The 27,072-nt window shown below is 37.4% G+C and overlaps 1 protein-coding gene across 1 annotated transcript in view; it reads left to right on the top strand.

Moving 5' to 3' along the window:
• dnajb14 (DnaJ heat shock protein family (Hsp40) member B14) overlaps positions 1 to 27,072 on the top strand; it is an 84,843-nt gene that overhangs the window by 30,694 nt on the left and 27,077 nt on the right. The window contains exons 3-4 of the mRNA XM_042755010.1: positions 12,514 to 12,659; positions 12,744 to 12,932. Of these exons, the coding sequence (XP_042610944.1) occupies positions 12,514 to 12,659; positions 12,744 to 12,932 (335 nt within the window). The remainder of the gene's footprint in view (positions 1 to 12,513; positions 12,660 to 12,743; positions 12,933 to 27,072) is intronic.

Genomic DNA, 27,072 nt, shown 5'->3' with positions numbered 1-27,072 from the left:
AAAACCATTTATTCCCCCCTATCCCAAGCCATTTCAGCCCAAATCCAACAGCTATGTCCCGTGCCTTCTAGACATCCCAACCAGCCCCCCCCACTTCCACCTTACTGCCACCACTCAGCTTCCTCCAACAGCCAGGTCTGCGCCAGCTTCAGTACCGGCAGATGCTCAAGGCAGCACTGCCGTTTCATGCATGTTTGCAATTTTTGATATGCCCATGCCTGCTTGATATGCCCAGTGCAAAAAGCTGCAAATAAAAATGCTAAACAATACTTATCAACTCCTGTAAATGTTTCTCATTTGTCTTTAGAATTGCTTCATCACCCTGACTTGCATTTCACGGATTATCTACTATCGGGTCTCTCACATGGCTTTCACCCCGGTGTCGGAAATCTCCCCTCCCAAAGCCTCATCTGCCCCTATCTCCCGTCTGCTCTCGCTGAACCCGAAACAGTCGAACAGTCAAAGACCAGGGTCATGGTGCTTGGCTGGCCAAAGTCGACAACACCTCTGCCTTTAAAGTGATGCACATTCACCCAGATTTTTTGGCATTTATTCGGCATCCGCTGGCATAATAAATTTTACTTTTCTGTCTGCCTCACTTTCGGCTACAGAAGCAGCCCTTAAATTTTCGACATGTTGTCAAAGACAGTCTGCTGGATCCTCTCCAACAATTACGCAATACCTTACCTGATCCATCTTTTAGACAATTCCTTAATCATCTCGCCTCCCGACTCCATCCCTGCCGCGCATCTTTTGACAACCCAAAAGGTTTTTGCAGAGTTCGGGATTCCTTTCGCCCAAGACAAGACTGCGGGCCCGAGCACCTCCATCGAATTTTTTGGGTGTCAACTTAGATAAAATGATTTATTTTTTTTTAATTCCAGGCTTCTCTGCAGAAGGAAAATATTGATAGGATGATTTTGGTTGCTTCCACCCACTTAGACAACCCAAGCTGCTCCAAACGCGAGCTGCTATCCATTCTCGGTCATTTAAATTTTGCAATGCGCATCATCCCGCAGGGCTGCCCTTTCATCTCGCATCTCCTCTCTCTCACGTCCTCCGCCCATGCACTATAGTATCGAATATCATTAACTTACTCGTGCTGCAACGAGCTCAGCTTATGTATATCCTTTCTTAAACAATGGAACAGCCTATCTTTTAAGATATCTAGATTTCTTGTCCTGTCGACATTCAATTATTAACAGAAGCTGTCCCCTCCGTCAGTTTCGGAGAATTTTACCAAGGCCGCTGGTTTGCATCTACGTGGCCCCCCAGCTGTTAGGCTTACCACAGCCCCTAATGTCCTCAGTGCTATTCGAGCTTTATTCTTTAGTCATTGCAGCCCTTTTGTGGGGAATGGAGTGGTCCGCCACCAGCATCATTATCAACTGCGACAACAAGGCTACCATGCACTGCATCAATAGAGGTCGTTCCCATTCACCCGCCCTAATGCCTTTTTTAAGACGCCTGGTTTGGATCTCGGCTTGCGACCAATTCATTGTAACTGCAAAACACATTCCTGGGTCCAAAAACCAAATTGCTGTCGCTCTCTCTCGCTTTGCCTTCCAGAAATTCAGAATGTTGGCAGTGACCCCAGTATCTCCCTATTCAGAACTGATATTCCTGTAAACCATCCACTGAGACCTCTCCTCGAAGCTTCCTTCAACTCTATTCTTCAGGCCGTCTCCCCCAGGACCCTTCAATCTTACCTAACAGCATGGAAATGCTTTAAAGCATTTCACTCTGCTTACAACCTGCCGTTTCCCGACTTTTCCTTGCTCGCCATCACCTCGTTCATCTTTCACCTCATCATCAACAAAAACCTACAAATCAGCTCCATTAAAGGTTATCTAAACAGAATCCAATTTTTCCACAAACTCTTATACAGTTCACCCTTACCCCAGATAGCCAATTCACAGACCTCCCTACTTATCAAAGGTATCCAAAGAGACCATCCCACCCGCCCAGACACCAGGCAACCCATAACCTTAAAAATGTTGACTAAATCTATTTCCACCTCCGCAGAGGTTACCATTTCATTCACACTCCCTGCACGCTTGACGCAATGTTCATCCTGGCTTTCTTAGGTTATCTCAGATGCTCTGAGCTCGCTATCACATCTAGGTTCAACCCAAACATCCACCCCACTATCTCCGATCTATGGATGACGAAAACATCTCTTATCACAAAGAAGGGTAAAACAGACCAGACCAAGAAAGGCCATTGTATTTCATTTTTATCACTCATAATACCAAGCCCTCCTAGCCTTCATCCAGCTCAGGAAATCACTGTCCAAACTCACATCCGACCCCCTTTTTACAGACGACTCCAACTGCCCTGTCACTCATTTCTGGTTTCAAAAGCACCTTAAGTCCGCTCCTATCTTTTCTTTTCAGATGCTGCAGCAGTGCCTGCTTCCATAGATGCCACATTCTCTTTTCAGATGCCACAGCAGTGTTCGCTCCCACAGGAGCCTTTGTCCATATTTCCCCTCTGCCGCAGCAGTGTCAGCTCTCGCAGAAGCCTCTAGCTCTCTCTTCTAAAAGCCACAGCACTGCCGCTATTACAAGCTACATCCAGCACCCGACCAATCTAAAGCTTTGCAAATCTTTGGGTCCGGGCTAAAAGCCGAGCTCGGACCCCTATCCCTCTGACAGGGGGAGTACCCCGGGCTTGCGAGTAATTTACCGAGCTCTGAGCCCTCTCCCCGGACAGCAAGCTTACTACGTATAACCTTTACTCAGTTTATTATATGTAAGTGTGAACTTGTGAAGTGATATTTTACTCTGGAGTCGATTCACGCTTGTTGTATACGCTTGTTGAGGCATCTCCTCCTGATAACCCCAAAAAGAACTTAAATACACTTTCAGTTTTGATCGTACAGATAAGAGCAATACATCAATCGAATCTGTAAACGGTCTACTTTTATATGTATACACACATAATAACAACAAAACTTTGTGCACTTACAAAATAAAGAAAACAAACAAGGTGCGCTGTCTGCAGCCTTGGTCTGCGGTGATCTTCATTTAGAAACGAGTCATTAAAATAAACTATAACTCAGCAAATACTCAACACAGAGACATGAGAGAAATATCTATATTAAGCTTGACATGTCTACTTTTAAACTAAGTAAGTGCTACCAAAAACAAATATTCTGTGATAAAGTAATCCATATGAAAACAACGCAATGTCCGTCTTTTACGTCTCCCTTCATTATATCTAATGCGACCACGCCCATGTGCTGAACACGCTATTGACATTATAATGTTCCACGTGAAAACAAAGCAGCGAGACTGTTCTTCAAGTTTTTTTTTTAGTTTTTTTATTGAGAGCACATAAACAATATACACTTTGGAAATGCTAGTTATGTGATGTTCATTTATATATTTCAACATTACACAATACCAGTTTGCCAAAGCAGTAATATTGTGAAATATTTTTAATATTTCTGAAGGATCATGTGACTGGAGTAATGATGTTAAAAATTCATCTTTGAACGTAAGCTTTGATTGTTCCTAATAAACTGTTTAACTGCACTTGCAAATAAATCTCAAATTATTTTGTGGGATAATTAAATGTATTCTAAATAAACTACAAACATAAAAATATATACATTTATTTTGTCCTCACATTCTTTCTTGTAACTCTTCCCTCTCAGTCACACACCTGAATGAAAGGCTCATAACACTGTGAATCACACAAATATTCACGGTCAATCACGCCTGATCGCATATGCCCTTTCTAAACAAACAGTGTCTTAGAAAATTTAAATCAATCTATTGTTTTCTGTGAGTGAGTAAACAAGATGATTTTCACATCATTTTGAAGCAAGAATTCTAGGCTACATGCTCCAGGTTTGACAGTCTTTTGAACAAATGTTCTGTATGTGTTTTATGACCTTATTTCAGTGACTTCAAAATTTTAGTTTTTCAGTAACCACGCATAAACGTTGTTTTCTCAAAAACATACATGCTATTTACATATTATTGTATCCCAGTTTTTACTGAATACAGTGTTTTCAGACTTTAGCCATGTATATGTTTAAAAGCAACTGAAAAAAGCACAAAAGTCAGGGCATGTCAAAATTTGTCCAGGCGCCCAAAACCCCCTTATGCTGTGTTCACACCAAACGCGAATAGAGCGTCTGGCGCGAATGATTTCAATGTTAAGTCAATGTAAAGACGCGTTTACGCGCGTCTGGAGGCCTCATGGCGCGAATGAGGCGTTTAGCGCGACGCGGTAGACGCGAATTCGCCTCATTCGCGCGTCAAGCGAATGGTGCTTTTGTGCATTTATGTGTTTGACGCGAATTCGCGTCTGCCGCCCGAGTTGAAAAATTTGAACTTTGGCGTCAACTCGCGCCACGTTAACCAATCAGGAGCCTGCTCAGAAGTCACTCATTCAACATGGAGGAACAACTGATATTGTCAGTGAGCAGTCACCCGGAGCTATACGACACAAGTTCATATTTCTATAGAGACAGGAATAAAAAGGACCTCGCTTGAAAGAGTGTGTTGTAAATACACATTTAACTTTTGAGTCACGTACATGTTTATCGACCCGCGGCCTTTATTTCGTTTTTATAACTATTTTCCGCCTAATATAGCTACTTTTCGCTAACAAGATAATGTGTTTATTCAGAGGACGTGTGCAGGAAAAAGTGGAAAAGCCTCGAATGCTCGATCAACATCAGCCATCATGCAAACAGACAACCGCCTAGCACTTGCCCCTCCCACAAGAAGCGGATTTCGCCTCGGACGCACGTCAATTTAGCTTCAAACTCTTGCTTTCTACGCGCGAATGCATTCAAAATGTTCAAGCGGCAAAATAGATGCTGTATTCGCGTTTGGTGTGAACGCAGCATTAGACCTCACAGGGTTAACACGGTCAGTCCATCTATCTAACCAGCACAAGAGAGAACCCCTATAAATAATCAAAGCAGTCTTACCTTCATTATCTCTCGTCTTTCAGCATCCCTCCACCATCCCGACTCCTCACCTTCAGCCCGTTCCTACCCCAGCATGGGGAGGAGCACTCGCGGAGGAGAGCTCTGTGTCCGGGCTAAAAGCCGAGCTCGGACCCCTCTCCCCGGACAGGGGGAGTACCCCGGGCTCGAGAGTAATTACCAAGCTTGGAGTTCTCTCCCCGGACAGCACACCAAATACGCATAACCTTTACTCAGTTTATTATATGTAAGTGTGAACTCGTGAAATTAAATGCCTGGCTTCAGGTGCATTCACTTTTGAATTTGCGATCTTATCACATTTTACAAAAAATATAATTGTCTGTTTTGCATACATACATACAGGTACACGCCTTTCACTTTTTAAGACTAAAACAAAAGATGGATTCATTGTTATTCTTAACTAAAAAGCACAACAACAATAAAACGTACAGTAAGATACAGTCATGGCCAAAAGCTTTGCCAGTGACATTAATTTTGTTAATTAAGCAAGGTTTGCTGCTTTAGTATTTGTAGATAATTTTTCCACATTTCTATGGTATACTGAAAAACAATGATAAGCATTTTTTAAGTTTTAAAATTTAAATGTAATGATCTTTGAGCCACTTCTTCATCACTCTTGCTTTGTAACAACTCTAAGCCTAAGAGCGTAAGAAACGGAAGAAGAATAAGAATGCCAACGGATACAATAGATGCCTACGCACCTTCGGTGCTTGGCCCCTTATAAATGTATTGTTCATTGTTTGTTCATGTTAGTTAAAGGTGCTCTATGTCTTTAGTTATATTCCTGCAATCAGTTTCACCAGAGACGAATTGCTGGACATTCGGCACCACACATCACCCGATATATTACCGGTTTTCGACTATTCTGATGTTTTGCTGAACATTTTCGTTGGCTTAGCAGCTGTGCTGATCACCTGCTTCAGGACGCGCAGATGGGGGAAAAGAGTCAGCCCGCTCAGGAAGCGTGGATTTCGAACGCTGTTGCCTAGCATCCATCTGGCTAACCTCCGCTCTCTACCCAACAAAATGGACAAACTCCTCCTGCTCTCCCGGACAAATAAGGATTTCTCACACTCTGTTGTTCTGTGTTTCACGGAAACGTGGCTAAATGACGCCATTCCAGACAGCACGCTCTATCTGCCAGGCTTTCTACTGTTCAGAGCAGACTGTGACGCAGAATGAACAGGGAAATCACGCGGTGGTGGGGCATACTTTTACATCAACGAAAGGTGGTGTACAGATGTTACAGTGTTAAAGAAGATGTGTTGTTGAGATCTAGAAACACTCTTCATTAACTGCAAGCCGTTCTATTCATCGCGGGAGTTTCACTCGTGAATGTTTACATTCCTCCACAAGCGCACGTGAGCCTGGCTTAACAGAAACTCGCTGATCAGATCACAGAGACAGAACAACAACACCCGGACTCGGTTTCAGTCATTCTTCGGGACTTTAATAAAGCAAATCTATCCCGTGAATTGCCAAAATACAGACAGCACATTACATGTCCCACCAGAGACAGTAATATATTGGATCACTGTTACACCACAATAAGGGATGCATATCACTCTGTTCCACGGGCAGATTTGGGGCGCTGTGATCACTGTTTGGTTCATCTTATACTGACCTACAGGCAGAAACTAAAATCAGCTAAACCCTTAAAAAACTGTTGCTGGCCCACCTGAAGGACATTACTGGACCCTTGCTGGATCCTCTTCAGTTTGCCTACAGAGCAAACAGGTCTGTGGATGATGCAGTCAACATTGGACTGCATTATGTTCTGCAACATCTAGACAGACCACTATAACACTATCATCCCAAACCTCCTCCTGCCCAAACTAACTCAGATCTCTGTGCCCACCTTCATCTGTCAGTGGATTAACAGTTTCCTGACAGATAGGCAGCAGCTAGTGAGGCTAGGAAAATACACATCCAGCACCCGTACGATCAGCACTGGAGCTCCTCAGGGCTGCGTTCTCTCCCCACTGCTCTTCTCCCTGTACACCAGTGACTGCACATCTAAAGACCCCTCTGTCAAGCTCCTGAAGTTTGCAGACAATACCCCACTCATCTGCCTCATTCAGGACGGTGATGAGTCTGCCTACAGACAGCTGAGGAAGTTCATCCTGCCACAGGAGCTGCTGAAACAGTTCTACTCCGCCATCGTTGAATCCGTCCTCTGCACTTCATTAACTGTCTGGTTCAGCTCAGCTACCAAATCTGACCTCAGAAGACTACAGAGGGTAGACCGGATTGTTGAGCGAATCATTGGTACAACCCTCCCTTCTATTCAAGAACTGTACTCATCCAGAGTGAGCAAAAGTGCTGGCCAAATCACTCTGGAACCCTCACATCCAGCACACTCCCTCTTTGAGCATTTGCCATCTGGTCGACACTACAGAGCACTGAGCACCATAATGGCCAAACACAGGCAATCCATCTCATGAACTCTTGACAATAACTGTGGAACACACAACACTATTTATACACTAATACACTTGTTTATCTAACACACATATTTAGTCTACACTTTAAATTTGCACATAATATACCTGTACATACAAAACTGTCTGTAGTAATATACCTGCACATACAATTGTCAATTTGTATATTGTTATTCCTTACTTAACTGAGTCTGTTTTTTTTTTTTTTTTTTTTTTCTGTTTTTGTTCTGTCGCTGTCATTCTGTTGCACTGCGGAACCTTCTGTCACGAAAACAAATTTCTCGTATGTGTAAACATACCTGGCAATAAAGCTCATTCTGATTCTGATTCAATACATTTAAGCATGTAGAGATGGTCAAGATGATCTGCTGAAGTAAACAGAAAATTAACACCTTATTCTATCTATTCCTCAAATTAAACTTTCAAATATCTTCAGAAAACCTAGAATACAGTGCACAAAAATGCTTATGAGGCCTTTATAGCAATTTCTTGTCCTCTATGGAGTTTTGCAGTAACAGCTATAATGCAGAGTATTGGGTTTGGATTGGTCTGACGAATACCTGATCTGGCGAAAAAAAAAAAAAAAAGTAAAAGATATAAATGTTTTATAAACCTATTTTTTTTTTTTTTTTTATTTTTTATCATAAAAACAATAGTAGGTTGTAATAGAGTATTTCACTAGCAACACCAGCACTGTAAACACTAAATAGCTGAGAAACCTCAAAATAATAAGGCACCTTGATGCAGTAAAACTTTTGAGTTCTCTCAACAATAGATTTTTTAGTTTTGCTCAGTAAAGATACTTTGTTTAGTCAATGTAAATTTGTTTGTTTATGCAATGCTGATTGTCTTATTTTGCTAATAGAAAAATTCTTGTCACATCAACTGAAAAAACAATTATTGTCACTGGGGTAATTGTTTTTTTTTTCTGTTGCCTGGATGAAAAAAAAATGTGTAAAAAGTCATCACATTATTGAATTTGTTTACAAATGACAAATGTTAATGGGCTACTTAGTCAAATAAGTAGACAACATTGTCTTTGCTTGTAAAACAACTGATAAGACTAAGATATCCAGGAAAAAGACATGAGTGGTTGAACATATTCTAGGCCTCAAAACTAGACACACTAACCTCAAGAATGGTGACAACCACCTAGGGCTGGACGATTAATCGTATTTTAATCTCAACAACGATATCCACCTTTCTCGATTAATTAAAAATAATCGTCACGATATTGGCCAGCTCGTTATTTATCCTGAAGCGTGTTTTTAATTTGGCATTTGCGTTATCTTGCATTGCTAAGAAGTCTTCACTAGTGTGAACATGCTTGCTTGTGGTTGCCAGATGTGAAGAGCTTAAATCCCCCAAACAGAGCTTTTATCATTTAAGGATACATTTTCTGCCCGGTGTTTTATTTAATTTGCAATCTTTAATTTGTGAGATTTGGCAATGATGTGGGTGAAAGAGCTGATGATGGTGTTATGAAATAATAGTTTTTTGGTATCTCTACATATATATTTTGTTTTTATGTGAGTGTCATATAGACAATGTGTGTTTTTTCACAAGCCATTTGTGCTGTTTGTGTTACCAAATGTGCCATGATCAAACTTTCACAGAGTTTCAATAATGGATCTATTGTGCTTGAGGAATGAATGCGCTTTTCCTACCTGTGACAATACAATAGGGAAAAATGTACATAAATTTGAATTGTTGGAATTTATATTAAGAGTTTCTAAAGTTTTTACCAGTTTTCGTGTTGAAAATGGCATGGCAATTTTATTTTTCAGTGTGTATTAACGATCTTTGAGCAGATTTACTGTGTGATCTGAGTGGCTTTTTCCCATTTGCGAACAAATTGTCAGATGACAAAAAACTAACCAAAACCATGAGTTTTGTATTATCATAGTTGGTTAAATTAAGTCAGTGTATAGTCAGTGGAGGTTGGTTGAAGGGCACATGAAATGTTATTGCATTTCCCTGCTGAATAAAAAAACAAACAAACAACAACAAAAAAAAAACCTAAAACCAGCCTAAGCTGGTTGACTGATTTTAGTTGGTCATCTAGCCCGTTCTTTGCTGGTCAGAAGGCTGGTTTTAGAGGGGTTTTGACCACTTCCTTAGCTGGTCAGGTTGTGAGACCAGCTGGAACAAGCAGCTAAAACCAGCTTGACCAAGCTGGGAGACCAGCTTAAACCAGCTAAGTTTAGGCTGGTTTTAGCAGTTTTTTTTTTTTTTTTTTTTTTTCAGCAGGATAGAATAATCGTTATTAATAATTGTGATTATAATTTTAATCAAAATAATCGTGCCCTACAACCAACAAATATTAGAAAGATGATCTCTTTACATCACAGTACAACAAATAACTAATAATAATGATAAAACAACAACAATTTTTTTTAAATGAAGTCAGCAAACAGCAAAACAATAATCCTATAACTGTAACTGCATAATTTATTCATGGTGAAATGCATGCTGGGAACTCACAAAGTCTTTACATTTCAATAATATGAAATTCTGTATTTGGGGTCATTTTGTTGGTCTGACAAGGGTTTTTATGTAGTTTCAAGAAAATAGCATTTTTTAGTATTGGAGACTCAAAAGGTTTCGTAAACTGGAAAATATGCAGTTGCATTTTTTACAGTGAGGATCATTGGTTCGATTCCCATGAAAAGCAGAAACTGATAAAATGTTTACCTTGAATGTGATTTAAGTGGCTTTGTATAATTTGAGATACTTTTTTTCAGGATTCTTTGAGGAGTAAATGGTTAAAAAGAGCAGTATTTATTTAAAATACAAATATTTAAAACAATATACACTACTGTTTGGGGTCAGTAAATTTTTTTTCTTTCTTTTTTGAAAGAAATTGGTACTTTTATTCAGCAAGGATGTGTCAGATTGTATTGTTAGAAAAAAATGTTTTAAATAAATGCTGTTCTTTTAAACTTTTTATTCATCAAGCTTAAGATGTTTGCACAGTACTGTATATCATGGCCATTGTAGCCTAACAATTTATGGGGGGGGGGTCTAATTCCAAATTTGATGTGAGATTAATTTGTGATTAATTAATTAATTGTAATTAGATTAAATTTTTTAGATGCTTGACAGCCCTAAAATATATGTGTGTGTGTCGCAGCTCGGCAAAGCTGCACTTGATAGATTGTTACAGCCACAGTTGTAATAACAAGAAGTTTAAAGATGACATATCTTGAAATTCTGACTTTTCCATGTTTTAAGTGCTATAATCAGGTCCAGGTGCATCTAGCAACCAAGGAAAGGTGAAAAAGATTAACCCAGTAACTTTGTTTTGGTAAGCCTTTTTCTGCAAGCGTCTGAAAAACAAGCACGTCTGATTTTGCTCCCCTAATGGTGTCGCAAAGGGATATCATTATAATAACTATTATAATATTATATATTAACATGCTAACAGTTCTGCCTTTGGCTGCACAGATGAGCACAGAACACTATTTATAGTCCCAGCCTCAGAGGAGACAACAGAGACAAACAGATTTATTGATTTATTTACTGAATATTGCTGCTACCACACAGATCTAAAATAAACATGCAATTTATTTCCCAGCTGTTTACCTTCACAGACATAACCGACTGTTTTTGTAAGTCGTGTTTTTAACATAAACTTGTGCATGAATGAGAACTTAGTTTGGTACTCACTGTGACAGCTACTTTCTCTACATGTGCACTCAGAAAACCGTATATCAGAAGTTTAAACTAATACATTTTAAAACGCATGATTTCAGTGCGATAAACATGATAATCAGAACCAAAATAGAAGTTTTTAGGCAGGTATGAGCTGTAATGGTGCAGCCAGTGTTGCCAAGAATTGGGCTACTTTAACACTGTTGCCGTGGGTTGTTTTTCATGTCTGCGGGTTGAAGCAATCCAAATAATGTGATATTTAGCCCCTGGAATGTGAAGTACCCCCTCGAAATGCGATTGGGCTAGTTTTGAGTAGCAATTGTTTAGAATAAATGATCTGTGGGTTATTTTGAGCTGAAACTTCATAGACACATTCTGGGGACACCAGAGACTAGGGATATGCCGGTATCAAATTTTCATCTTGTGATTAATTGCTAATGCTTTTATCACAGTATACGGTATTACCACTGTATTGAAATTTAGTTTCAAAAAGTGGTCATCAGATTTAATAACTTTTTTCTTATAACAAAAATAACTGAACATTTAAATACAATAAAGCAATACAGAAAAAATATATAAAGTTAAAAGTTTTACACAGATTAAAGTGCAAAATAACTATTAAAACCAATAGGTACCACTTTACAATAAGACCTCATTAGTTAATCTTAGTTAATGCATTAACATTCACAATGAGCAATAGCTACATTTGCTACAGAAGTTATTAATCTTTGTTAAAAAATACAAGTCTTAGTTCATGTTAGCTCATTAAATAACACGGTTGCAACTTTCGATTTTAACAATGTGTTATTAAATATTGGAATACCTAAGATTAATGAATGTTCAGAAGAATTTTTCATTGGCAGTTTATGTTAACTAATGTTAACCATTGAAGCCCTAATGTAAAGTGTAAACGAACAATAAAGAATCAAAACACTTTCGAACAATAAAGAATCAAAACACTTTCAAACAATATCTAGGGCATGTTGTAGTACGGATTAAAATGAGAGAAAGTTTGAAAATAAATAGCCTGTTAATTCTAAATATTTATGTATTTGGCGCTGTGATGGACACCGTAGCAAATCCACACATCTGAATGGCTATTTAAATCTTTTTATACATTTTAGAATGTAGCAGCTGCTTTATTTATGGGGTTTCCAAGCTGCATTTTCTGCAGTTTAGTGCCATCACCTGTCAGAGAGTGAATGTGCTTTCAGCGCGTCTCTCACGTGTTCCCCCATGTGCTTCTCATAATTGATTCAGAATAATTTGTAATATATAATTATTCACGGTATTTATAAGTGCCCACGATAACAATACCATGCATATATTCTTTACCGTGATATATCGCATAACCGAATACCGGGACATGTCTACCAGAGACTTATATTATAAAAAGGGGCATAATATGTCTCCTTACCATTAAACACTGTTGCTTTTTGTTGTCTCTAGGATAAAGAAGTGTAAGAATTACTATGAGGTACTGGGTATCAGAAAAGATGCCAACGATGAGGAACTGAAAAAGGCCTACAGAAAACTGGCTTTGAAATTCCACCCTGACAAAAACCATGCACCAGGAGCAACTGAGGCTTTTAAAAGTAAAGCTGCCCTGAAACACCATATCCAATACATTGATGAACAAAAAATATAAAACAATAAATGCTGTTTTTGTTCTTCTCCAGAGATTGGAAATGCTTATGCAGTGCTCAGTAACCCAGACAAGAAGAGGCAGTATGATGTCAGTGGAGCAGAGGATCCCAGCAGCCCAAGTTACAACGCTCATGGAGGATTTGATTTCCACAGAGGTTTTGAGTCTGATATTACACCTGAAGAACTCTTTAACATGTTCTTTGGAGGAGGCTTCGCTTCATGTAAGCCCTTTTGTATAGATCATAAGCAGATACATATATTGCACATATATATTTTCTCCACATAGATAGAGAAATCTGCACAACATTCACTTGTAAAAATTCTGGTTGGTAGGAGGGACTGTATAGGGTTTAAAGAGGGCTGTTTGTTTGAAATTGGTGCACTGCACACAATAAACCTGTAGAAATTTTACAACCGGTATACATTTTGGATTATAACCTAAACCATGGTTACACTATGTGATGTTGCAGTAATGCATTGTCACAAAGGCTTATTTGCATTTGTTTTAAGCCTTGCCTCAAGCTTAATATGACACGAAGGAGAACTCAGTTCTGTGTTTGTACACTGTCTGATAAGACAGTTTACTGTGTGCACATACCTGAAGCACCCACACAGAAAGTTGTGAAGAACTATAACATTAACAACAGCTGAATTAAATAATGTATATACTGTGCTGAAAAAGACTCTGAAGCTGAAGTTCAGGGGTAATTTTGGATCTGGATCAGAACTTACAGACAATGGGCTGTGCTCTTTTAACCTAGACTGGCAAATAGTATTTAAAGTGTTCCTACTATGCTATGGCTCCTGATTTTGTTTTGTAGATCACTTACAACAGGTTAACATGTGTCCAAGGTCAATAAACACTTCTTTTTTTAAAGGGGTCATCAATTGTTTAAAGGGGTCATCGGATGCCCATTTTCCACAAGTTGATATGATCCTTTAGGGTCTTAATTAAATTTTTTCAATTCAATTCAAGTTTATTTGTATAGCACTTTTTACGATACAAATCATTGCAAAGCAACTTTACAGAAAATTAAGTTTCTACAATGTTTAGTAGTAGCTTATCAGTGGTGACTGTCAGTTTATGTGCATACGGCAGAAATGTTCAGAAAAATCAATAAAAGACATAAACAAACAGACGATTAACACTATTAACAGCAATTATGCAATCAAACTTATAGCTAAATGTGGTAGTTCTGTATGTTGTCTCTGGGTTAGCATCATCTGAGGTCCTCTGAGGGGTCGGCATCATCTCTTCTCAGGTGTTCTGGATCCAGACTAGAGTTTGTGTAAATCCCATGGCAAAACAGAGAAACGAATAGAGACATAATTAGCGTAGCTGCTGTTCCAGCCAAGTAAAATTAATTAGTTTAACCCAAGCTAAAGAATAATAATGCGCATTTGATCAGATATAACTGCAGTCCAAAATTATGAGATGCGTTATTTGAATGCTTGGCCAAAGAGGGGTGTTTTTAATCTAGATTTAAACAGAGAAAGTGTGTCTGAATGAAAAGTCTGAAACATAGTTGGTTAAAATTTGTACTATTTGTATTAGCCGAATGTACTAAAGCGATTATTTCCGAATCTGCCATTCGATAATTAAATCTCTAATAAATCATGAATCGGTTAGTCGTGACTGTCAAAGCTTCGGCTCGTGCGCTCTCTTTGTTTACTTTGTCAAGCAGCAGCAGCAGCCCATTGCTCACCATCAATCAAAATACTGTATAAAGGACATCATTATCTATTGTAATGTTACAGTTGTAATTTGTAATTTGTAATGAACATGATTTTACTATAAATCCAAAGACAATGGTTACTGTTGTTAAACCATGGTAACCACAAATTAAAAATTAATTTACAAATTAATTTATTTAAAAATAAATACAAATGGTAATCCATTTGCCAAAAAAAACATGGTAACTGTACGTTTACTATAATAAAAGCATGGTTAATTTTTGTAAGGGAAAAACATGACTCATGTTCAGTATTAGAATTTTTCTATAAAGATAATGTAGTGATGTACTAATTTTTAGAGGTCGACCTATATTGGATTTTGCTGATAACGATAGTTAGGTTGGACAACACCGGCCGATACCGATTAATTAACCGATAGTTTTTCAAATGGATACTGAAAAAAAATAAAAAATAAAAAAGTGATTTATTTACAAAAAATAGTAGTAGTAGCAGTAATAATAATAATAATAATAATAATAATAATAACAGTAATAGTAATAGTAAATGTTGAAATTGCCACACTGTAATAGGGCCCTATGAAATCTTTTTAATTTTTTCATAAATTCCATATTATTTATTTCCAAATTCTGTTATTTAATTTTTCTGGATTCTGTTTTTTCCATTTTAATTTTACTCTACTCCTTTTTAATAGTTAAATTAAAGTTTATTAATCATAAAGTAAGTCTAATTAAATAAAATCGTGAAACTTACACATTTTCAAATAAGTTTAATAAAAGTTTAACAAAAATTACATGATTAGGGCCCTATGATATGTTTTATTGTTTCTCACCATATTTTTTTTATTGTCACCAAATTCTGTTTTAGCATGTCTAATTATTTGAACGTATAAAACAACTTAATTTATTTATTTTTTCTTAACGAACCCTAATGATTTTTTTCCCCTCAAAAATTCTGTGTATTTACATTTTTATTGTTATCAAATCAAGGCATGAAACATTAATTTTATTTGTCTTTTAATTACTTAAAATTAAGCAAACTTTTTTTTGGCAAACAAGGGGGATTTACTATTAAAATTAAAACATGGAAGTACTGTTGTGTGATTATTCCTTAAAAAATAATGATTGTTTCATTTTAGTAGTAGTAGTAGACTATGTACATTCTACTGAACAATAGACTTCAAAATCGGACTTTTATTTTAACGGGTTGCAAAATAAATGAATACCTTTACAGTTCTGCGCATGTGATATGATGCTTTTGCTCAAATCAACAAAAGGTCAGATGCTCATGAAGTGACTCTCAGAGCAGTTCTGGAGATGTTCTCCATGTGTTTTCGTCCTCATTTAGTGAGATGGCAGACGCTGAAATCACCGCGAGTGTCACTAAACTGTGAATTCTATTTTTATGAATGGATTCCGTGATTCTGTCCGCGTTTTCTGCATCGCGGAAAACATAGGGCCCTACAATTATCCCAGCACAATGTATACTCTCACACTTTAACTGCTTCTGTTATTGAACACTCAAGTGATTATCTAATCAAAATAAAAAGAGCAGCTGAGTCTAGGAGAACTCACCGGTATCACACACATCGAGCAGCGGTCTAAAACTGTTTATTTATTCACCAAACGGACACAAGTTTACTTCAAGAATGAACAATAAGGCAAAGATAAGTTTGAAGTTCAGTGTTTAAAAAAACGGAGCAAACGGAAAGAGCGATCTATATTAGAGCTCTATAAATGAAGCATACAGACTTTATTAGAGCCACAGAAAGACAAACGTTTCGATGGAAATGTTCAATATACAATTCATTATGTACATTAACAACAATTCGGGCGAATATAATGTAATTGAATGGCGCTCTGAGGCGCGGCAGGATTTTCTTTCTGAAGTTTCTCGCTCTGTTCAGCGTGCAGCATCACGTGTCTGAACAAACAGCATGTGCTGTCAGTGATTCCAACTACTAGAGGCCGCTCTCGCACTGTATAATGAAAACAAAGCCTTCTCAGACGCTCCAGCAATGGACCCAACCAGGGAAACTATCAGCTGCTCCAGCAAGGGACGAAACGCAGAAAACTATCGGCTTGGATTTTTGCCGATAACCGATTGTTCCAGCAATCAACTGTCGGTGCCGATTATGTCAGGTCCATACAAAAAATAGGGTTGTCCATGTTTCAGAATTTGTTTGTATGAGTTTGAAATTTCCCAGTCTGAAATGATGTCCCTGTCCGCCCCTAGTGGAAATTAATTGTGCAGACATGCGGTTTTATTTGCTGCACATGGGCCTACTGTAGCTCGCTGCATTTTCAGCCTCTGCCGCCTCAATATATGAGTACATAAACAAAATCTCTAGCTAACTAACTAACTGCTCTGGGTCACTTCATGAGTATTTTACTTATTTTGAGAAAACTATCATCACATCATATACAAAGAGACAGCAATGTTTCAAAAAGACACCAATGTTTCAGGAGTTTAGTACACAGAATGGGACGTATGCTTATTAGATAACCGTATTTGAGTTGATGTATAAACTTTTATTTATTATTTAATTAACTTTTTTTTTTCCAAACCATTGTTAGATGCAGTATTTCCTGTAGTTATGCAAAGATTTGGTTTCAAAAACAGTATCCGTAAACAGTTTCTTATGATTTTAAATCTGCATTGAACTTCAGATCTGATTTTCAGAGTCTGATTTTGTGGTGGATGTGTTCAAATTTGATCATCTTAATTCAAGTGCTGAAGGATTTTGAAATTCTGACAGTGTTGAGCACTGCTGTAAGGTCAACCCTGCATGGTGTAAATGTTTGAAAATGTAGGTGGTGTTATGCAACTTTAAATGGGTTTGCCAACCACCATTAAAAGGAAAACAAAAAGCTCAAGTGTGCATGTGTGAGAACCAGTGAGGTCTGTTGTCGAGCATTACACATGTTTGAGCTTCTGTGTTCAGTGTATTTGATGCAAACTTTTGTAACGACCATTCTTTAATGTATGGTTTACTTTTATCGGCCGTCAAATTATTTGAGATATCATAACGCATAAAGCATTGCTATGGGTTGTGTCTTGCTTCGGATTTGACTGATAGACTGGATTTCTGACAGTGCAAGCTACATGTAAGTGAAAGTAATGTGACATGTGGCCAAGTATGGTGTCCCATACTGGGAATTTGTGCTCTCCATTTATCCCATCCAAGTCCCAGCAAGTGGGTAGTGAACAAACACACACACACCAACACACACACACACCAGTGGGCAACCATTTTTGCTGTGGCATTTGTGCTGAGCAGTTGGGGGTTCAGTGCGTTGCTCAAGGGTATCTCAGTCGTGGTATTGAGGGTGGAACAGAGCATTGTACATTTATTCCCCCCACCTACAATTCCTGCCGGTACCGAGACTCGGACCCACAACCTTTAGGTAACAAGTAGGGATGTGCGCAACAACTAATTTGACTGTCGTTTAAACAGAAGTTTTGTATCCGACTAGTAGACTAGTCTAAAAGCAAGAAACCCCCAAAAATGGTAAGAATAAAAAAAATAATAATTGTGTGTGCATGTATATAATGGGATAGGTTTGATATACTTGACATAAGGAGAGCGGGAACATACACATGACAATAATAGGCTAAAAATAGGTCACAATTATGCCGTTGCCTATGCTTGCCTCGCATTATCATCATTTAATTTTAGGCAGTCGTAAAAAAAAAAAAAAAGAAGAGCACACGCTCAACGTCAGCCAATGCTTATTGAAATCAGATGGGGAAATGCAAAAATAGCCTGACAGAATTCTTCATCTTCATACAACGTTAGCCAACATATTAAAACACAAGTCAAAAACAATAGGAAATTTTATCAAGGAATAGCATTAAAATGGCTTTTAAAAAGACTTCATCATGTAGGCTACAGTATATCATCTAAATACAAAACGAAAAAAAAGAAAGACCCGAGGCAATTAACAATTCCTGCTCTTGAAAAAAACACGCTCTGCGGGAACTGTAGTCGCAGGCATGCAGAGATAATGAAAAGCAAGCCAACAGAATTTTGTAAAGCGCCTGGACATCCTGCACCACCACCGAAGTGGGTCTTCATTTAAGGCTGATTTATACTTCTGCATCAAAACTACGCCGTAGGTTGTGTGTAGTACGTGCAGGCTGCGGCGTAGCCTGACGTGCACCTCTCTTAAAATGTCACAGCGTGTGAAATCTACGCGGACTGCAAGCGCTGTGATTGGTCTGCTAGTACACCTCCCTCCGTATGTATTTGAGTTATGTGTGTGTTTTGCACTTAAATATATTTTAATGTTACAAAATAAAACAAAGCAAAGAACAAGTGTTTTGTCGTTTATTATAAAATGTAGCATTACATCACTTTGTTGTCCGCAACAAACAGTTGTTCTGCCATGGTACAAGTCCTTGTGGAGACTGCAAGAATGCCATATTCTGCTGTTCTATTGTCATCTTTTTTTGTAGTTTTAAATAAATTATCTGTTCCAAACCAGCTGCTGCTGCTTCAGATTTTGCAGTGGTCTGCGGGTTACACAAACGTCATGCCCGTGGACACTGCAGACTAGCTGTTTGCATGTGTACTGCACGTCGACGCGGACAACGACACAAGTATAAATGAAAACCGACACACATCCTACGGCATAGAGGCTGCGGCGTATGTTCGCTGCAGAAGTATAAATCAGGAATAGACGGCGCGGTCGGGATCGCAGTGAATGACGTGATTGACATTAGCTGGCTTTGGCTAGTCTCTAAGCTAACACCTACGTGCCTGTATTGAATATGATTACGCATCGCTCCAGTAGAGTTATTGTAAGCCAATTTGACATTACACAGTTTACACAAAACTTTTTAATTTCCTTCTAACACCTTGCTCGTCTTTTGCGTGGTCACGTTTGAGCTCGCCACAACTGACACAAAGAAAACTCATGCGAGGTCTGAGGTAAAAATTTAGTTTATGCCCAGATACACTTTTAAAAATAATGTATTATTTTTCAAATATTTGATTTTAAATAATTTAAAATGTTTTAAAAGTAACAATGGTAATTTAATGGTAAAAAAAATAATGTTAATTTGAATGATAATTGTTTTATTTTCTGTCGTGTAATTGGCTATTGTTTTCATTGTCAACTAGTAGGAGCTGTACCGTTTAGTCGACTAGACCCGCACATTCCTAGAGAGTCCAACTCTCTAACCATTAGGCCATACATACATTGACGATTTTAATAATTTAAATGTACTTGAATTGTGCACCAAACACTTGCAATATACAAGTATCGGATCAGGACTCGGTATCAGAAGATACTCATTCAATGACTCGGATCAGGTTGGGGGCACAAAAAACCTGATCAGGACATCCCTAATTGCATCCCAAACATTCCTTCCAGTTCATCCTTGTAAAAACACTGCCAATGTTTACCCTTGTTTTCCCTCGTTGTCTGTCTATATTATGACAAGTCTTCGAATTTTGGCTTGCATTTCTGTAACACAATCTGAATTTATTTTTCCATACCACCTAAAATTCCTCTAACTCAGCCTTCTACAGTAGTCAGTCGCACCCCAGTCTGTTGCTATTGATTGCAATACATAGATTGACAGGCAGGTAGGATATCCTGTTATTGCATTGAGACCAAATTCAATGATTAGGCAAACCTTTAACTCTTTCCCTGCCGGCATTTTTAAGAAAAGTTCCCAGCCACCGCCAACATTTTTTAACATCTTCATAAAATGTTCATGGCCCCCAGAATATTTTGTTGTATGAATATCTGAATATTTTGTTTTATGAATATCTATTTATTCTAGCTTCATTCATTCATTTTTATCAACACTTCAATGTGGGTAAGTTTCATAAAAAAAATGAGAAAATGATGGCTTTGTCAAAAGACTATGTCTGGATCAGATTTAGAACAATGATCAAAATATAGATGGACTAGATCGCTTCTATCAACAGCCCCAGAGTTTGCACAGTTCTATACTGCTTCCTGAGTCGACAACTCTTTCGGTAACATTACACAGAATTTTTGATTTATATATTGTTTAATGTTTGATGATCACCTTTTTTTTTTTTTTTTTTTACTTATGCATATGTTTACATACATGAACACTTGTTTCTTCCTCTCTTTCACTGTGTTTTAATCCAGTCATTCAGTACTCTATATATTCTTCAGTACTTCAGTATATATATGTTTCATATTTTCAATTCGCCAAGTAGTCACCTTCTGCTTTGATGACAACTTTTTGCACTCTCTTGGCATTCTCTCAGTCAGCCTCATGAGGTAGTCATCTGGAATGGTTTTCCAACAATCTTGAAGGAGTTCTCAGAGATGTTGAGTACTTGTTGGCTGCTTTTTCTTCACTCTGTGGTCCAACTCATCCCAAACAATCTCAACTGGATTTAGATCAAATGATTGTGGAGACCAGGTGCAGCACTTCATCACTCTCCTAAATTGGACAAATAGCGCTTACATAACCTAGGGGTGCGTTTGGGGTTGTTGTCCTGTTGAAAAACCAAATGATGGCCCCACTAAGTGCTAACCAGATGGGATGGCATGTCGCTGCAAAATGCTGTGGTAGCCATGCTGGTTAGTTGTTAAGTCACCAACAGTTTCCCCAGAAAACTACCCCCATGCCATCACACCTCATCCTCCATGCTTCACAGTGGGAACCACACATTCAAGAACCAGTCGTTCACCGTCTTTACGTCTAGCAAAGACACGGCGGTTAGAAAATCTCACATTTGTACTCATCAGACCAAAGGACAGTTTTCCACTGATCTAATGTTCATTCCTTGTGTTTCTTGGCCCAAGCAAGTCTCTGCTTGTTGTTCATCCGAAGTAATGGTTTCTTTGCCTTAATTCAACCATGATGTCCTGAATCACACAATCCTCTGAACAGTGAATGTTGAAATATGTCTGCCACTTGAACCCCAAGAAGCAGTTATGTGGCCTGTAATCTGAGGTGCTGTTAATAGGTGGTTTCTGAGGCTGGTAATTCTAATAAACTTATCCTCTGCAGCAGAGGTAGACTGACTGACCTTCATTTCTTAAAGTAATGATGGACTGTCTTTTCTCTTTACTTAACTGAGTGTTTCTTGCCATAATAAGAATTTATACAGTAGTTGTAGTGGCTAATGACTCTGTACCCACCCTTTCTCTGATGGTCTAAAGCAGTGGTACTCAACCTTTTTTTCCACTGGGCCGCACTACGGTCCAATTGCAAGTCCCACGGGCCACATGCATATCATTTACATATTACATCACCAATACAAACCAACCAAATTTAAAATATTATATCCTCAATATTATGAAATCTAATCGATTACATTCATTGAAATAAATAAACAAATAATTCTACTCACTATTAATAAAACAAAAGATGCTGTCAGAAGCTGACCAATTTTGTGAAATTCGGCTCGAAAGGAGTAACAGCACAATGAAGTTGCGATTGTAACTTGCAGTCTGTAAGATGTGCACGGAAGCTTGACTTGGCGCGCAACATTGCAGAAAATGCATTCACACGTAGCCTATTTGATCCTAATATGTAAAGCACTTTCGAATGTAATAATCGGAGGTTCTTTCCAGAGATGTTTTGCCACATTTCTTTCATTAAGGATGATTGCTGCGTAGTATGGGTGTTTCCTTTTGCCTGAACATCTTCAAGTGAGTGGCGGGGCGAAACCAAAAGTCCAGCACTCTCTTACCTTCACTGCTGATACTGCGATTATTCTTGTGTGTATGTGTTCCTTCACTGGCATTTTCCACATTTCGTTTTTCTCCCTTAATAATAAATGTGTCCATTCTGATGCTCAATTTTACTGAACTAGTGGCTGCTGATGACTATTTGAATTGAATTCTGCTAAAGTGCGCTCTTGTAAGTGTTCGTAAAATGCGTTACTACATGAGTACAGGTCTGCTCATGTCTGAAAATAATATATGAAAAACAAAATTATTTTACATTAACGTATTTGTTTAGTTCATTTTTAAATTAATGTAATAAAATGAATTGTAAAACTGAAAGTTATTTTTTTAATTGTGTTCAACATGGTGGGCCGCGGGTTGAGAACCACTGGTCTAAAGCATATTAAGAAGGCAAGAAATGTCACAAATTAACTCTTGACAAGGAACACCAGTGAATTGAAAACCATTTCAGGTGACTACCTTGTGAAGAGGTAGAATGTCATGAGAGAATGTCATGAGCGTGCCAAGATGTCATCAAAGCTAAATGGTTTGGACAATCTAAAATATAAAACATATTAAGTTTTTTGTTTTGTTTTTGTTTTACTACATAATTCTGTTCTTTCATAGTTTGGCTGCCCTCAACTAAAGATTTTTTGGTAACGTTAAAAAAAGGTTCATGCATTAACATTAAAATTCAATGCATGTCAAAGTGTCACCTAATAGCACCTAATAGCACTTTACAATAACGTTCCATTATTTAATGGATTATTTAATTTTTAAATAGACAGCTGAAAGTGTCCTACTAAGTGCCCCATTTGATATAAAAAAATACATGACATCAGTCCTGGAGCAATCTAGAAAAGTAATGGGTTGAAAGTCACATGTCTCATGAGTTTCTATTTAAAATCTGAAGAAGATACCATGAAAAATGAGATTCCTGCAACCATTTTTCTGAGACTATGTCTAGTCCCCCAACCCCCCAAATATAAAAAATATTTACCAACTGTATTGAAGGGTTCTACAAATTATTTTAGTCATTAAACATACCACTGCATATTTTTTTTCAGTTATAAAACAATAGACAGAAACTTAGACATCATATAAGTGATTTATTTAAGCACTAGAAAAATACAATAAGAATAATTTAAGAAAAATAAATAAAATAAAATAAAAAAGATTTAACTTTGTATGCCAATTACAGTACATCCTGAGATTGCTAGAAATAAAGCATTTACAATGAATTCTGGTCATATAGTCAATTATCACGTGCTGATGTGCTGATGGCCAGTTATAGAGATGGTAATCATATAAATGCGCCATAAAGTCAATAAATCATTGATAGCCGTGATTACACAGTAATAGCGAGCTGATTTGTGTTCAAACAGATGGTAATCATGCAGATATAGTCACATTTAACATAAAACACACTCACACATATATGAAAAATGTTGAAAAATAAAACAAATAAAGAAAAATGCGATCGCTAAGTTCCGCCTCCATCAGATGACAGGTGCGTCACAGCGCGCGTCACGAGTCACTGAGAGAGCGCCAGAAATGAAATAAACAATCTTCCGCCTATCTTTCACTTTTTTTTATGTGGATCGTCTCATTCTGTTTGTGACACTGTACGCTACAAAACCATGCCATTTTTTTCCTACCAAGACGCAGTTTCTGAGCGTGAGTTATTCCATAACGGACACAAACAGTAATGTCCCTGAAGAACTGAAATGTAAACAAAGGAATTATCATCCATATTACAATGTTATTGCTTCGTTGGACTAAACGTGCTCCATGAGATTTCATTCAGTGGACCCTTACCTTCCTAACTAAACTGGGATTTACAGCTGTGGATGTGTTTATGACTCGTTATTACGACGAATCTGGTATGTACGGCGTTTTCATTCTTCATGTTTTGATGCGTACTGCTTACAAAAATTTTGCCAATTCATTCTTTATAAGCTTTCCATTGAAAAACAGCAATCTGTCGTCGATGCTTGAGGCTTAGATCTTCATAATTATATATATTTTTTATCAAGATTAAATTTGTCCCGTTTCATTTAATCTTTTCGTAAATATTGACACGTACTGAGTATGGGTGTTTGTGGTGCACGAGTGGGGGTGCAGGTTAAGAGGTTAATAAAAGTATGTTTATTGTTAGGTCATCTTAGCTCAGCTCCATTAATTAATGTTAACAAATAAAATCTTTAATATTAATAATGTATTAGTAAATGTTGAAGTTAATATTATCTGAGATTAATAAATGTTTCAAAAATATTTTTCATTGTTAGTTCATGTTAATTAATGTAGTTAGCTGATGTTAACTAAAGGAACCTTATTGTGAAGTGTTAAAAAATGTTCTATTCCTCTAGTAGTTGTTCATTTAAGCCATTGGTCGATTAGTTGCATGCTTATATATATTAAATTATGATATAGCCTATTCCACGTTCAAGTCCACGCATAATGCTTGTTGCAAAGCATCGGCAAAGTAATGACTATGAATGTCTCAGAATAGACAAGCTTATATTTTTAATTATTTATTAATAAACTAGTGCTTTCTGAATTGTTGGCTGCAAAGATGAACGAATGCTGAATCGCCATCTTCGCAGTACAGTGGACACGCAGTTAGAAACAAATGCATCTTTCATATGGATTACATAATCAGAGAATTGTTTTTTGCTGAGTTTCGCTCCAGTTCACCAAGACTGCGACGACATATAGCGCATCTTGTTTGTTTTCTTTATTTTATAAAATCACACCATTTTGTTGATATTAGACACAATTACACAAATAAAAATAGATCCTTTTCAGTTTCAAATTATGTATTAATCTTATGTGTATGAGCAAAAATTATGGCATATTTTAAGTTGTTTCCGGTGTTACCAGGAAAAAATGTAAGTGATCACGCCGGCGCCTCCACGTCATGCAGTAAGTACTCTAATAGCTTCCACACTCCGAACAAAAACTTGGATATGTGCCTAATAGCACATATCCATCTAGGTTAATGTTAGAGGAAAGGGCCATGTTATAGTCATTATTTGCAAACTTCCTTGTGTTTGCTGTGAGCCCCACTTTCTGCAGCATCCTCAGGACAGCAGCATATTTAGAGTGCAGCTGGATGGTCCTGTCCAGAATTTGGCACTAAAAAAAAGCCGAAAGGCAGTGTCACACTTGATTATTATTCCAAACAGTATGGAGCTGACAAGAGGATCTGCCCCTGTGGCCGTTTCAATGTGGTGGTGTATAAGTTTAGTGTGACCAGGGAGGGGAGAGAACATGTCTGCAAACTGTTCTTGCAACTTGGGAACCTTCAGTTGTAGGGAACTACCATCACTAATGTCACAGGGACCTCTTCCCTCCTTGCTTTGAAAAGATTTAGATGATGTTTTTGACATGCTGTGATATAGCCATTATATATATCAACCTTGGTCCTGAAGTGAATTCTTCCACTTAAGTTGACTCCATACTGTATTCCACTGTGGATGAATAAAGGTCTCTACTCACATTTTATTTCTAAGAATATATCATCTTCAGGCAGTAGTCAAGACTCCATGATTGCACACTTCTTCTTCCCAGCATTCAGCACCACTGTAAGACCCTGGCTAGTCAGTAAGAAAGATGGAAGCAGGGGCTGCGGGCCATTAAATTATGTTTTATTAACCCTCTGAAGTCTAGGGGGATTTGGGGGCCTAGAAAAATTTTGACATGGCTTGAGTTTTGTTCTTTTTTTGGTTTGTTTTGAATATATTCATTTTTTAAGTTTGTTATAAATGTATTCAGTACAAACTGGGCTACAATAATATATAAATAGCATGTATGTACATGATTGTGTTTTTGAGAAAACAATGTTTATGCCTGGTTAGTAAAAAACTAAAATTGTGAAGTCACTGAAATAAGGTCATAAAACACGTACAGAATATTTGTTCACAAGACTGTCAAACCTGGAGCTTGTACCCTAGAATTTTTCTAAATGATGTGAAAATCATCTTGTTTACTCACTCATAGAAAATAATAGATTGATTTAAATTTTCTAAATCACTTTTTGTTTGTAAAAGTCATATGCGAGTATGCGTCAACTATCATGAATATCATTGTGATTTACACCTGAGAAGACAAAGGCCCATATAATGAGCTGCATAATGAGCCTTTCAGTCAGGTATGTGACTGAGAGGAAAGACTTACAAGAAAGAATGTGAGGACAAAATAAAAGTATATAATTTTATGTTTGTAGTTTATTTTGAATATATTTAATTAAATGTGCAGTTAAACAGTTTATTAGGAACAATCAAAGCTGACTTTCAAAGCTGAATTTTTAGCATCATTACTCCAGTCACAGAATCCTTTAGAAATCCTTCTAATATTCTGATATTACTAAAAAATATATATATATTGTTATTATTATTATTATTGTTAATGCTGAAAAGAGCTGAGAATATTTTTTTCTGTTTTTTTTTTTGATAAATTGAAAGAACAGCATTGTAACATTTATAATATTAATCGTTTTTATATATCATCATGTGTGTGCTAAATAAAAGTTTTAATTTCTATAAATACTGACTTTTGAATGGTATAGTGTATATTGTTACACTTGGAGTAAGACTGGAGTAATGAGCAGTTATTTTAAATAGTAAAAATACTTTATTGCTTAAAATTAAAAATAAATTACTGCTTTAGCAAACTGGTATTGACTAGTATTGTGTAATGTTGAAATATTTAAATTAACTACTACTAATTTTTAGGGTAAAAGTCGCTATAGGCAGGTCGTTTGTTGCTAAAAGTCATTAAATTGCCTCCTCCGACAGTCGTGCCCCCCTTTCGTCTCCCTTACACTTCTTTTCTTCACTCTTTTTTCACAGCAACACCTTTGCCCATCCCACACCCAGTGGGTCACAACATCTGAGCACAGATCCTGGCAGGTGCAGACATAGACCTCTCATTTAGGGCAGTCATTAACAATTATTTGTTGGTAAATTATTTTGCAGGCAATAATAATTGTTTCAAATAA

This window comes from Cyprinus carpio, chromosome A1, assembly GCF_018340385.1.
Source record: "Cyprinus carpio isolate SPL01 chromosome A1, ASM1834038v1, whole genome shotgun sequence".
Taxonomy (NCBI): domain Eukaryota; kingdom Metazoa; phylum Chordata; class Actinopteri; order Cypriniformes; family Cyprinidae; genus Cyprinus; species Cyprinus carpio.
Note: the sequence above shows the minus strand (reverse complement) of the source record. Positions and strands in the feature narration are given on the sequence as shown.